We start from the raw sequence: 13,461 nt of genomic DNA, 5'->3' as shown, positions 1-13,461 counted from the left end.
ACTAGTTTATAAATGAGATATCTCTGGAAGGTCTGATGGCAGTAACATGAAATCACTTGTGTAGCTGTTGGTATTAGCTGTTAGTTAAAAATGAGCCAAATATCTTACTATTTTAATTTTTCAAAATGCTGTCTATGTTCCCCCTCCTTTTCAGGGAGAGACCAACAGGATTATAGCCTCTCACACAATGAACAAAAACTCATCCAGGTCACACTGCATTTTCACCATCTATGTGGAGGTGAGCGTGAGCTCTTTGAAGAACCCCGGCCAAGTCCCGGGGACCTGCTCTGTCAGAAACTTCTCCCTGTGATGTCTAACATCTGTTTGGATGTTTCATAGGCCCATTCACGGACTTTATCAGATGAAAAGTACGTCACTTCCAAAATTAACCTGGTGGATCTAGCGGGCTCAGAAAGGCTGGGGAAGTCTGGGGTAAGTGGGAAACAGGAGGTGCCTTCTCAGCAAGCCACAGCCTGTTTCAGGCATTGAGCTTGTGCACATGGGCTGTCCCTCAGGGGGTTTTTGAGAGCCCAGCCCTCAGCTAGACCCGCTAGAGCATGTGGGCTTGACCCTGTGGAGCTGGGGGATCTGGTATCGTAGAGATGAACCAGCAGCAGCATAGTTGTAGTTCCTACCTAATGGGATTTTTGTGAACATTGAGATGATGGCCCCAAATTCTTAGCAAGGTGCCAGCCCTCAGGAAGTGCTCAGTAAATGCTTTGTGCTAGTATTAGCCTTTCTCTGTGTATGGGGAGAGGGGTGCCCCCATGAGTCTTGCCGCATTTCATCTTAGACACTCATATGAGTTTGAGTAGTAGCATAAGAATTCACAGGATTCTCTGAATGCATTTCTACATGCATTTTTACACTTGATCTTAGCCAAAAGGCCGAGAAGCGATTCTATGTGCATTTTTAAAAAGATTTTATTTATTTATTTTAGAGCTAGAGAACAGGGCGGGGATAGAGAGTGAGAGGGAGCATGCGCACAGGTGGGGCGGAGCAGAGGGGGAGGGACAGGCAGACTCCATGCTGAGCACAGGTGGGGACACAGGGCTCAATCCCACAACCCTGAGATCATGACCTGACTGGAAATCTACAGTCAGACACTTCACTGACTGAGCCTCCCAGGCGCGCTCCTGTGTGCATTTGTCTATGTGTTTTTATGCGTATGATAGCCTCAGGGTGATGTGCTCACGTATCTGCACACACATTCCTGGGCGGATTCATGCCGGTGTGACTCTTAAGTGAGTCTGCCTAGGAATATTCATGTACGTATTCATACGCACGTGAACGCCCCCATAAATATTTGCAGGAACATTCCTGGGAGTATTAGTATTAGCCCAAGGTGGGATACAGTCCCGTGACACTGGGGGGATGGCGGGCTCTGGGAAGGAGGCTCTGGCCTGGCCACCCACCCGCAGAGTTCTCCGTGGGGCTGTCTCCCACTTGGTGTGAAGTGAATGTGACTTTTGGTTTGTAGTCTGAGGGCCGCATGCTGAAAGAAGCCACCTACATCAACAAGTCGCTGTCATTCCTGGAGCAGGCCATCATTGCCCTCGGGGACCAGAAGCGGGACCACATCCCCTTCCGCCAAAGCAAGCTCACCCACGCCCTGAAGGACTCATTAGGTGAGGGTGCGGGTGGTACCCCGGCAGGAGGGACAGACTGGGCCTCGCTGCCACTGGTGATCACGGAATTGCTCCCTTCCGCTGGCCTGCGCTTCCCTGCGGCCTCTTCTCCGTGACCCCAGACGCAGACACAGCGGAAGAGGCAGAAGCATGAGTGGTATCCTTGTCTGTCACCCACAGCGTGCCATGCTATTCCCGCAGAACCTTGGTGGCAGCTTTTCCCTCTGCTGGGAATACCGTCTCCTTTCCCCTCATCTCTAAACCTGGAAGAATCCTTCATGGCCCTCAAGACCGTGGTGGGCCTCTCCCTACGCTGCCTTCTCTTCCCCTACGGCCTCTCTAACAGAGGAGCAGGGGCTGTGTCTTTGCATCCTCACGTCTCCAGGCTTTCGTGTTGGGCCTGATGGCGCAGTCATGGGTGTCTGATTATTGGTGGAGTGCCACCAGTAGCGAAACCCTGGCCCGCAGCCCCATGCCAGTCTCCTCTGCTCTCCTGCTCCTGCTCCTCTTTTAGGTACATCCTGTGGCCTCTCCCCTTCCCCTCCCTCCTCCAGCCTCAAACATGCTTGGATGTGTCCCCTGTAACCCTGTCTGAGTCAACTCGGGCGGCTAAAACAGACTGGGGGGCGCCCACACAACAGACGTTTATCTCTGACGGCTCTGGAGGCTGCAAGTCCCAGATCAAGGTTCAGCCTGGATGGTTCCTGGTGAGGACTCTGTTTCTGGCTTGTAGACGGCTGCTTTCTTGCCGTGCCTTCACGTGGCCAAGAGAAAGAAAGAAACAAGAGAGGGACTAGAAAGAGTTCTGGTCTCTCTCTCTTTCTTATAGGGCCACTAATCCCACTATGGGGGCTCTGTCCTCAGGACCTCATCTAAACCTCATTACTTCCCACAAGCCCCCTCTCTGGATGCGATCACATTGGGGGATAGGACTTCAACATAGGAATTTTGACAGGACACAGACACTCAATCCATAACAGACCCCCATCAGCCTTAAAGCAATCTCTTGGCAGAAAACCCACATGGTTCATGGCGCTTCTGTGTCCTGCTTTCTGCAGGGGGAAATTGCAATATGGTCCTCCTGACGAACATCTATGGAGAAGCTGCCCAGTTAGAAGAGACGGTATGTAAAGACAGCCCACACGGCCTACTTGGAATCCTTCTCACGGATTCCAGGGCTGGGTAAGGCTGGCTCTGGGCTGGCTAAGCTGGCATACTTAGCCACAGACATTGTCAAAAGGGAAGGGATCCAGGGGATGAATCAGCCAAAATTGCTGCAGGAGGCCCAGGCAAGATCCACATACCAAGTACCAAGGGGCAGAGGCTGTGTTGAGGAGACAAGGCAGGAAGCAGGCACAGGGTGGGGGCCTCTGTGATGAGAGTTTCGCAGGGGGAAAGGACTGTGCTCCCTGGGGTGCTGCTCCTGTGAACTGGGATCTAGGACAGCGGATTTCTTGTTCTTCATAATTACACACTTAAAAATCTTAGAAGTACCACAGATTCTGGGCTGTGGATATAAGGCCTGTGTGAACTGACAGGCATTAAGCATGTGCGCTATGTGTAGCGTGGTAGGGATGTGCTGGGAAGAGCAGCTTGGGAGAGGTGAGGTGCCTGTGGCCTGAGGCCTCAAGGTTCCTTGCCATGGCCCTCGGTAACGTGAGAGGCCCAGATGAAGGAGCCCTTCAGAGGAAACGGGACTTTTCCTGAAACTGGGGTGAGGAAGGTGGGCACCGAGCCGGCTGCGGTTAAAGGATGTGTCGTACAGAAAGCTGAGGTGCTCCTGGCAGAGGACACTGTGGGCCCGAAGGTGTGGGCCGTGCCAGGAACATCTGGCCACTGCAGGGGAGGGCCTGGGAAGAAGAAGGGGAGAAAAAACTGCAGAGGCTACACGGGCACTGGTGGCCAGGCTGATGCTTTCGCTGTTCTGCCGGTTGCTGGGCTGTCATGGTGTTTGAGTAGGGGAGGGCTGTGGCCAACGTTGTGGCTCAGGGAGATTAACCCAGCTGCAGGACCCAGGTGACCTGGGAGGAGACAAGCTTAGGAGAACCAGAGGCAGTCATAGAGGCCATAATGGCTGAGGCAGTGACACGGGTAAGCTCATGCAGCTGGGCACCCCGGCAGCGGTCTTCCTCTGAAGGGTCACTTATCATAATCAGGCAGATTTGGGAAGCTCTCTGTAGGCATTTTGTTTTGTCAAGGGTGGACGGTTAGGGCAAGCTTCAGTCATCTGGAGAATCCACTTACGCGAAATAGATCCTTTCCAGGCACACTGCAGGGCCTCCCAGTTTCTTGCATTAGGGACCAGCCTGCGTCCAGAGAGGGTGCCCTGGGACTTGGGAGGCCAGGAGGGAGCTCCTGCTGACGTGCAGGCAGCATCCCCAGAGGAAGGCTTCAGGAACCTCCCAGTCTCAGCATGACAAAGCACGGGCGAACCCCAAGAGGAGCCATATGAAAATCGGGCCTCCTGACTGCCTTGCTGAGGAAATGCCCTCTGAGACAGGCCCCCCTCTCTCCTTATCCCCACCCCTGAGATCGTCACCGCAGAGGAAGCAGCTCACCTGGTACCTGGCATCCCCAGAGCCTTGTGACCCAGGACACAGCTCATGGAGCCCGGAGCTGCTGTTGGAAGGGCCTCGGGGGTTTGGGACAAAGGCATATTGGGGTGTGGAAGCGAATGATTCTCTTTTTCAAGTGCTTTAAGCCTTCCACCCTATTCCTGTCAAGGATCATATTGTTTTATTCAGTGACACTGCTTGTAACGTGTGGGAGTAGATACAGCGAGGGCGCCCTGGCCACACTTGCTGCTGTGCGCAAAGCAAGAGAGCCTGATTCCAGCCCACACAGAAGCTTCTCGAGCTGCAGGGACGGGGCCTCCTCCCAAAGGCTTGCTGTGGGCCAGTCGTGTAGAGAGCATGTTACAGACCTCTTCACCAAGCCTCTCGGGCCCTGGGAGGCAACTCTTCCCAATCTTACAGAGAAGCTCCAAAGCCTGTCAGAGGCTGCATGATTGGTCAGGGCAGAGTTCTTAACCACTAGACCAGACTGCTTGAAGGAGGAGCCCTTTCGGGCCTTCTTCTGGGCCACTCCTGGGTGACCCCACCCCCCCCCAAGTCTGCACCCTGTTTTAGGGCCCCGAGTCAGCCCGGCATGGTGTGAGGCTGGGATCTCGGGGCCCGCCCTGTGCTACCACTGGCTGTACCTCACTGCCAGGGAGCAGCCCTCCACCTCTCATGCAACAACAGTGCTGTGGAGCAGCGCGTTGGGGCCGTTTCTCAAGTGCCTGCTTACGTGGCTGCCTCATGGGCCTCCAGCAGTAATTACCCCTGCCTGGCTGCCCCTCCCTTCTCCCCAAGAAGGAGACCCCACCCTTCACTATGGAGTATGTCTATATGCAGAGATTCATCTTTTCTGGTGGGCTCCTTGGACCTCCTTTGCAAATATCTCCACTCACGAACCATTGGCTAAAGACACAGAGGTCTGTCTGATCTGTTTTTCAGCTGTCTTCACTGCGGTTCGCCAGCAGGATGAAGCTGGTCACCACAGAGCCCGCCATCAACGAGAAGTATGATGCTGAGGTACTAAGGGGCTTGTGGGCAGGTGTCTCACTGTGGGGAAGGTGTGTGGGTGTGTGCTGCCTGGGTCACACAAGCCTCACTTCCCTTTCTGCCTCACCTGAAGATCCTCATGCAATCTTGGGTCTGTCCTTTTACACCCTGGGGCAGACCAGGGTCTTCAGAGGCCCTGGAGACCCCCTAGGGGGCCAGCACCCAGATGAAAGGGCCAGGTCAGGTTACCATCCAGCTCATGTGTGAGGCTTTGGGGCTTCTTGGTGAGAGTTCCTTAGAGCTAACTGTTTCGAAGTGAAGTAAGTGTGGACAGACTCTCAGACTAATCTGGTTATGTCACCACAGAAGCTCTTTCGTCCCAGCCTGTGTGATCCCTTTAAACAAGCAGAGCTGACCATCCAGAAGTCACGCTCAGCATCACCACTGCCCAGGGAAATGCAGATTGAAAGCTTAGTGGAATTCCACCCTCAGACCAGCCCAAACTAGAATTGTTCTGATGATGGAGAATGATGGTGGGATGTACAGAGACAAGGGCGTGTGTCTGTCTCTGGCCAGAGTGTCGTCCATCCAGCTGCTGTGGAGAGCATGCTGGCAACATCTCGCCAAATCAAAACTCATTTTACTGGTAACTTGGCTTTCCTTTAGGATGCTTGTAGAATCACGGTTACCAGAGACAGGAGCATATGCATGCCCTAAGCTCATGGCAAAGCAGTTAATTAGACCTTCCAGAGTCTAAATCCTGATGGAAAATAATGGTCCCTGTGGCTCCCTAGAGCTAACCCATGGCTTGGAGGCAGAGGAAGGTATTGGGTTGGTTAGAGCTGTGGCTCTCAAACACGCACAGGTATCTGAACCCTGGGCAGGCTTCCGGAATAGCAAGTCACTGGACCCATTCACAGAGTTCCTGTATCCATTGGTGGAGGGGTGTGGCTTAAGGATTTACATTTCTAGTAAGTTCCCCGATGCTGCTGCTGCTATTCTGGGGCCACACTTGAGAACCACTGGCACAGTAGTCAAGAGCCATGGTCCCCACAGTGGACTGTCGTGGTGTGGTGACCTGCTCTTTCCTTCCTTCAGCTGCCCAGCCTCAGTGAGATGCTTACCCTTCCTAAGCCTCAGTGTCCTTGACTGTGAACTGGAGAAGTAGCAGAATCCACTCTCAAAGAGATGTGGTGAAGAATAAGCTCACGGGGAAGAAACCCCTTAACACAGTGCTGTCGTGGAGTAAAAGCTCAGTAAATGTTAGCTAGTCCCCTACTCACTCGTACAGGTCAGCAGGGTCCCTTTCTGGGTGGACAGTCTAGAAGCGTTCTTCGCATACCTGTGTGAATGGCCTCGGGACAGAACGGGGCTCCCACTGCTCATTGGATCAGTAGCCTTTAATTAACAGGAGATTAGCTAAGTGAGCTACAGAGGGAGGGAGTCCAGGCTCGAGTTGTGTGTCTGGATAACCTTAAGTGGGACCACAGTGGGCCAAACGTTAGCGTCTGTCGTTTCCACCGAGTCTAAAAATGTGCACAGCAAAGCTGAAGATCATGAATGGATAGATGTGAGGGCAGTCAAAGAAAAAAGCGTGGGAGTGGGAAGACCACACAGAGGTTGGGGTTTCCCTCTAGGATGTCGGAGGGTATGGACTTGGAGTGAGGCTCATAGTGGCTTCACATTTATCTGCCATGTTTTTTTTTTTTTTTTTTTTTTAAAGATTTTATTTATTTATTTGACAGAGAGAAATCACAAGTAGGCAGAGAGGCAGGCAGAGAGAGAGAGGAGGAAGCAGGCTCCCTGCTGAGCAGAGAGCCCAATGTGGGACTCCATCCCAGGACCCTGAGATCATGACCTGAGCCGAAGGCAGCGGCTTAACCCACTGAGCCACCCAGGCGCCCCTATCTGCCATGTTTTATCTCTCTCTCTTTCTCTCTCTTTTTTAAAGATTTTATTTATTTATTTGACAGACAGAGTTCACAAGTAGGCAGAGAGGCAGGCAGAGAAAGATGGAGAAGCAGGCTCCCCTCTGAGCAGAGAGCCCGATTCGGGACTCGATCCCAGGACCCTGGGATCATGACTTGAGCTGAAGGCCACCCAGGCACCCTGCCATGTTTTATCTCTTAAAATGAAAAACAAAAACAAAAATTGAACCCAATAGGACATCCGGCTGGCTGTTCAAGTCCAGTTTTGGGGTGGTCTTCCCGGGTTTCATGGCATTATTTGCTATGCTTTTCTGTAGTTGAGGAATTTAATTTATTTTTGTTAATTTCCTCATCCGGTGTCCTCTGAACTCGGGAACCCTGCATTGCCACGTGCGAACCTGGCTGGGTAGGCCGTGCGCCGGACAGCAAGCACTTCCATGCCCTTCCATGTAATTTTTTTTTTTTCCTTCCGTGTAATTTTTGTTCCGAAATCGGCATGGTTGTTCCTGGCCAACCAAGTCTCCGTGTCACCCAGCATGGCCGTGTGTATGATCTTTTTTTTTTTTTTTTTAATTTTTTTTTTTTAAAGATTTTATTTATTTATTTGACAGACAAAAATCACAAGTAGACAGAGAGGCAGGCAGAGAGAGAGAGAGGGAAGCAGGCTCCCTGCTGAGCAGAGAGCCCGATGTGGGACTCGATCCCAGGACCCTGAGATCATGACTGAGCTGAAGGCAGAGGCTTAACCCACTGAGCCACCCAGGCGCCCCGGCTGTGTGTATGATCTTTATGATCAGCATTTATAAGCAAAAATTCCTGAGACCTGAGGAATTCCTTTAGTTGCCCCTTTCCCTGGACCACAGCCAGCCTGCCAGTGTTATTTCTAGCACCATCTTCAGCATAGATGCCTCTTTTCGAGGCGGTGGGGTAGCTTCCGTGGCATTACCTCAGCCGACCATAAGGCAGGAGGCTGAGTTCCTGATCCACCTCTGCCACCAGCTGTCTCTGAGCCTTGGGGTTTTCACCCTTGAACTCAGGGTGAGACTGATGAACTCCCGTGACCCTCTCACTCTGTGAGTTTGTGATGCTGTGAGGGGGTGTAAAGGCTGCGAGCCTCGGGCATAAACAGGCAGCAGAGCGACACTTGTTGTTCTCTTCTGCTGAGAAAAGAGAGCACCGGCAGGCCATGAGGGGTGGGGGTTAACAAGGGAATCTTCCTGGGTGGAGAGCCGCTCATAGCCTGCTGTGCTCCTTAAGCAGAACTTTCTGAATTAGCCTCATTACGCTTATGTTGAAAACCCCTGACCATCAGAAAACTTATGTGAGTCTGTGCTGATTCCATCCAGAAAATGGCCCTTAGCTTTAAAGGACTTGGTCAGGTTTTGTGTTCCACCTGAGGTACCAAAAAAAAAAAAAAAAAAAGGAGTCCGTCAGCTAGGAGGTGCTGCCAGGTCCTGTTCTGTGGGGCCCGCTGCTCCCGCCCTGTGTTTCCAAGCAGATTCTCTCCAGTCAGACTGCCAAGCATTAGGAGAAGCAGCTCCAATGCTCTCAGGATGTGACATGGAGGCTGGTTCCCCTGGGAGCGGGGGTGCATCTCACCACATCACCTAACTGGCCCAGAGATCTAAGCCTGGCTCCCCCTGCCACACTGGACAGTCACCCCACTGGAGGCCCTCAGTGTTGCAATGCAACAGACTTTCTCTAGCTGGGGCATGACGTCTTTTCCAGAGCAGAGATCCTTTAGCTGAGAGGACGGGCTGGCCACCAAGCCTCTCCTGTTGACCTCATAGGAAGTCTACTGAAAGAGACCATCTTGGGGCTTCCCCGAGGGGCAGAGCCAGATTTGGACCCTGGTCATGCACTTTGAGTCCCAGGCTTTGTGCTCTGAACTGCCACAGAGCCACCAGGATGCCAGGGTTCTGTCGCCCCTAGCTGCGGACTGGTCACAGCGTTGGTCAACAGTCGTAGGATCTAGTTGTCAGGGGCTCCCTCCAGTGGCCATTTTTCGACAACTGAAGGAAGCCCTGTTCACAGTGACGGTTCTCAGCGTAAAATCCCTGTGCCTCTCATCTATCAACTGTAAAAATGACTCAGCAGTTCTGTTTCTAGAAATATATCATTTGTCCATTTACCTAAAGTCTACGGAACACTTACCATGTGCCAGACACTTTTTGAAGCACTTGGAATATTAGTATGCAAATAAACACATGTCTCTGTCCCCAAAGAGCTGATGGTCTGTTGCGGGTGGGAGAGAAAGATAATAAATATAAGAAATAAGTGAGTCTAGGGGCACCTGGCTGGCTCAGTTGGGAGAGCATGTGACTATTTTTTTAAAAGATTTTTATTTATTGGGGTGCCTGGGTGTCTCAGTCGTTAAGCGTCTGCCTTTGGCTCAAGCCATGATGAGATCGAGCCCCGCATTGGGCTCCCTGCTTAATGGGAAGCCTGCTTCTCCTCTCTCACTCCCTCTGCTTGTATTCCCTCTCTCACTGTGTCTCATTTTTATTTATTTGTTTAATTGATGCAGAGAGACACACAGCGAGAGAGGGAACACAAGCAGGGGGAGCGGGAGGGAAAAGCAGGTTTCCCGCCGAGCAGGGAGCCCGATGCAGGGCTCAATCCCAGGACCCTGGGATCCTGACCTGAGCCCAAGGCAGACACTTAATAACTGAGCCACCCAGGTGCCCCGAGCATGTGACTCTTGATCTTTGGGTTGTGAGTTCGAGCCCTATGATGGGTGTAGAGATTACTTAAATGAATAAACTATTAAAAAAAAAAAAAAAACAGGAAGTGAGTCTAGATCTTGCTTTTTGCAACAACATGGATAGCCCTGAAGGACATTATGCCAAGTGAAATAAACCATATACAGAAAGAAAAATTAAAAGGTCAAATTAATAGAAGCAGGGAGTAGAGTGGTGGTTACCAAGAATAGGGGCAGGGGCCGAGGAAAGGAGAGATGATGGTCAAAGGGCACAAATTCTCATTATGTAATGGGTAAGTTCTGGGATCTGATATACAACATGGTGACCATAGTTAATAGTATTGTATACTGGAAATTTGCTAAGAGAGTAGGTCTCAGAGGCTCTTAGCACACACAGAAACGGTCGCTAGGTGAGGAGATAGATATGTTAATTAACTTGCTGTTGCAGTCATTTTACTATATATATGTATATGCTGTTGTACACCTTAAATATTCATAAATATTCATACCTCCAGATCACTATACTATACCTTCTATTACAATAAAGTGAGTCAAATGAATTTTTTGGTTTCCCAGTGCCTGTAAAAGTCATGTTTACACCATACTGTAGTCTGCTAAATGTGCAGTAGCATCGCGTCTTAAAAAAATATATATACCTTAATTTAAAAATGGTTTTTCAGTGGGGTTCTTGGCTGACTCAGTTGGTTGAGCATCCAACTCTTTTTTTTTTTTTTTAAGATCTTATTTTTTTTTAGATCTTATTTATTTGTTTGACAGACAGAGATCACAAGTAGGCAGAGAGGCAGGCAGAGAGAGGGGGGAAGCAGGCTTCCTGCTGAGCAGAGAGACCAATGCAGGGCTTGATCCCAGGACCTTGGGATAATGACCTGAGCTGAAGGCAGAGGCCTTAACCACTGAGCCATCCAGGCACCCAGCATCCAGCTCTTGATCTCAGCTCCAGCCTTGACCTCAGGGTTGTGAGTTCAAGCCCCCTGTTGGGCTCCATGCTGGTTGGGGAGCCTACGCAAAATAATAATAATAATAATAAGTAAATAACTGTTAAAAATATTTTATTGCTAATAAATGCTAACCATCGTCTGAGCTTTCAGCAAGTTGTAATCACTGATCACAGGTCACATAATAAATACAAGAATAATGAAAAGGTTTGAAATATTGCGAAAATCACCAAAATGTGATGCAGAGACATGAGGTGAGCAAATGCTATTGGGAAAATGGTACAAAACAGAGTTGCCTGACACAGGGTTGCTACAAACCTTCAATCTGTAAAAAGTGCAGTATCTGGGAAGTTCAATAAAGCAAAGTGCAATGAAATGAGGTATGCCTGCCTACAATTTCTCTTGAACAATTTTTTTAAATGTTAGCGGGGAAAAAAAGAAAGAAATAGATAAATTCTAGAGTTCCACCACTCAGTACATTAGCTCTGCTTGCTTGGGGCTATTTAAATTAGTTAAAATTAAAGTTCACTTTCTGGGTCACACTAGTGACATTTCAAGTGTTCCACAGCTACATGTAGCTCATGGCACAGATAAAGACCGTTTCCATCATTACAGAAAGTTCTGTGAAACAGCATTGCTCTGGGGTATGTTGGTGATAGGTGCTATGAAAAAAATTAGAGCAAGATTTGCAAAAAAAGAGTGATGTGGGCGTGGGGAGGGCATTGCAGTTTTCCGCGGGGTGATTGAAGTTTTCTTAATTTAGAAGCTCTTGAACAAAGACTTGAAGGAGGTGTGGGGGTGAGCCAGGGCAGTACTTGGGGGAAGAGTGTCCCAGGCAGAGGGGACAGGTAGGGCAGAGGCGGGAGTGTGCCAAATAATTTGGTAGGGCTGGAGTGAGCTTGGGGGAAACAGCAGGGAAGAAGTAATGGGGGCAGATCACAAAGGGCCGACGTTACCCAACAGAAACCTAGAAAGACCCAAAGATCTAAGGACAAAAATGTTGTGCAGTGTTTGAAGCAGCAAAAATATTAGAGGTGATGTACCTGATTATCAGTAGGGAATGGCGATATGTCTGTGCAATGGTCAGGAAGGATGAGGGTAAAAGGTACAACTGTGCTTGGAGGCAGTGGGCTGCACTGAGAGGGACACCACCCTGGTAGACCAGAAATCTGAAGCTCCTGGGAGTCGGGGTATGTGGTTGCCCTGTGGGTGCCTGTGCTCACTGTGTTCTGTCTCCTCTGCTCTAAGAGGCAGAGGCCAGGGGACTGCTGAGGCCCCCGGAGACCCTAAACTCACCCCAGTTGGGGAAAAGTCACTGATTGGGAGGGAGCTGTCCAGATGCTGACATCACACCCCACGGGTTTCCAGGAGGTGCCTGGAGGTCCAGGCATAGATTAGGGAATTGTGGGCTTGTTGTGGGAGAGGCAGGGTGTTCTCTCTAATGGTTCTCCCTGCCCCACCCCAAACTATGTTTCCTGGCAGCGAATGGTGAAGAACCTGGAGAAGGAGCTGGCACTGCTCAAGCAGGAGCTGGCCATCCATGACAGCCTGGTAAGGGGCTAGCGGCAGGGGTCTGGGGTGAGGGGTTGGCTGGACTGCTAGAGGGGGTGAGGTCAGGGTACCAGGTGGGCAGAGGGACTGGGTGGACAGGGGCCAGATGGGTAGGCAAGCCAAGTAGGTAGGGAGACGTAGGGAAGGGGGCTGGGGAACAGGGATGCCTGGAAGCTAGGGATACTAGAAGACCAGGAGGATGTGGGCAGGGATTTCAGATACCAGGGAGCAGAGGCAGACAGTTGACAGGAAAATGAGGGGCAGGTGGCAGGCAGGTAGGGCAGGGGCAGACAGCATGGGGGTCAAGGTCAGGGAGGTGGGACAGTTTGGGCAGTGGGAGAGGGGCAGCAACAGAGTGCCCTAAGGGCAGAGGGTGGAAACTGGAGACCTCTGACGGCTTGCCTGGGCCTACTTACGGTCCAGGGAGGGTCTCTAGGCAGAGGCAACCACCACCCCCGCCACAGCCCTCATGGGACAGAGTCTGCTGAGTCTCAGCCCCCTTGCTTGGAGTGGCAAGCCCATGTCAGGCGGCTCTCAAGACCTAGTTGTCCCTCTGTGACCCCAGAACCTAGCCAGCATGGTCAAGGGAATGGAGCTGGCTTAGTTGGCCAGGACCTCTGTCCAACCTCCCTACCTTGGTTGTCAGAACGACCCCTGCTGCCCCTGTTGGGCTCAGGTGTTTGGAGCTTGTTGACATGTTCTTCATCTTCCTTCAAGGCCAACCGCACCCTTGTGAACTACGATCCCATGGATGAAATCCAGATTGCTGAGATCAACTCCCAGGTGCGGAGGTACCTGGAGGGGACGCTGGACGAGATTGACGTAAGGAGCCTCTCCTCGGGACCATGCCCTCCCTATCCTGGGCATCCCCCCATTTGTGCTGGGCTGGCCTTGGAACCTCACACTGAATGGGTGCAGTGGGTATGGGGTGGGTGGTGCTAGACCCCTGGCCTTGGGCTCTACAGCCTACTGAGGCCTCAGCATCCATGTTTAGGGTTACAAGGATGGGTGTGCCCCTCAGAGTGGCCAGCATCCTTGAATAGCCTTGACCACACAGGGGGTGGCCCATTACTGTGGGAACAGGGTGGTCCCTGGAGCCAGGCTGCCCTGGATCACATCCTAGCTCCGATGTCTCCTTGCTGCGTGACTTCA

The 13,461-nt window shown here is 51.3% G+C and overlaps 1 protein-coding gene across 9 annotated transcripts in view; it reads left to right on the top strand.

The window, feature by feature from the left end:
* The window catches only part of KIF9 (kinesin family member 9), a 50,591-nt gene that overhangs the window by 18,297 nt on the left and 18,833 nt on the right, over window positions 1-13,461 (top strand). For all 9 annotated transcript variants that reach the window (XR_004280064.1, XR_004280065.1, XM_032318026.1 and 6 more), the window contains 7 exons: window positions 155-238; window positions 340-432; window positions 1,481-1,628; window positions 2,687-2,751; window positions 5,126-5,203; window positions 12,241-12,309; window positions 13,027-13,131. Coding sequence is in view for 7 of the 9 variants with exons in the window: in XM_032318026.1 (XP_032173917.1) it covers window positions 155-238; window positions 340-432; window positions 1,481-1,628; window positions 2,687-2,751; window positions 5,126-5,203; window positions 12,241-12,309; window positions 13,027-13,131 (642 nt within the window). In the remaining 2 variants the exon portion in view is untranslated. The remainder of the gene's footprint in view (window positions 1-154; window positions 239-339; window positions 433-1,480; window positions 1,629-2,686; window positions 2,752-5,125; window positions 5,204-12,240; window positions 12,310-13,026; window positions 13,132-13,461) is intronic.

Source organism: Mustela erminea, chromosome 1 (genome assembly GCF_009829155.1).
Source record: "Mustela erminea isolate mMusErm1 chromosome 1, mMusErm1.Pri, whole genome shotgun sequence".
Lineage (NCBI taxonomy): Eukaryota > Metazoa > Chordata > Mammalia > Carnivora > Mustelidae > Mustela > Mustela erminea.
The sequence above is the reverse complement of the archived record's forward strand: the minus strand, read 5'-3'. Positions and strand labels throughout refer to the sequence as shown.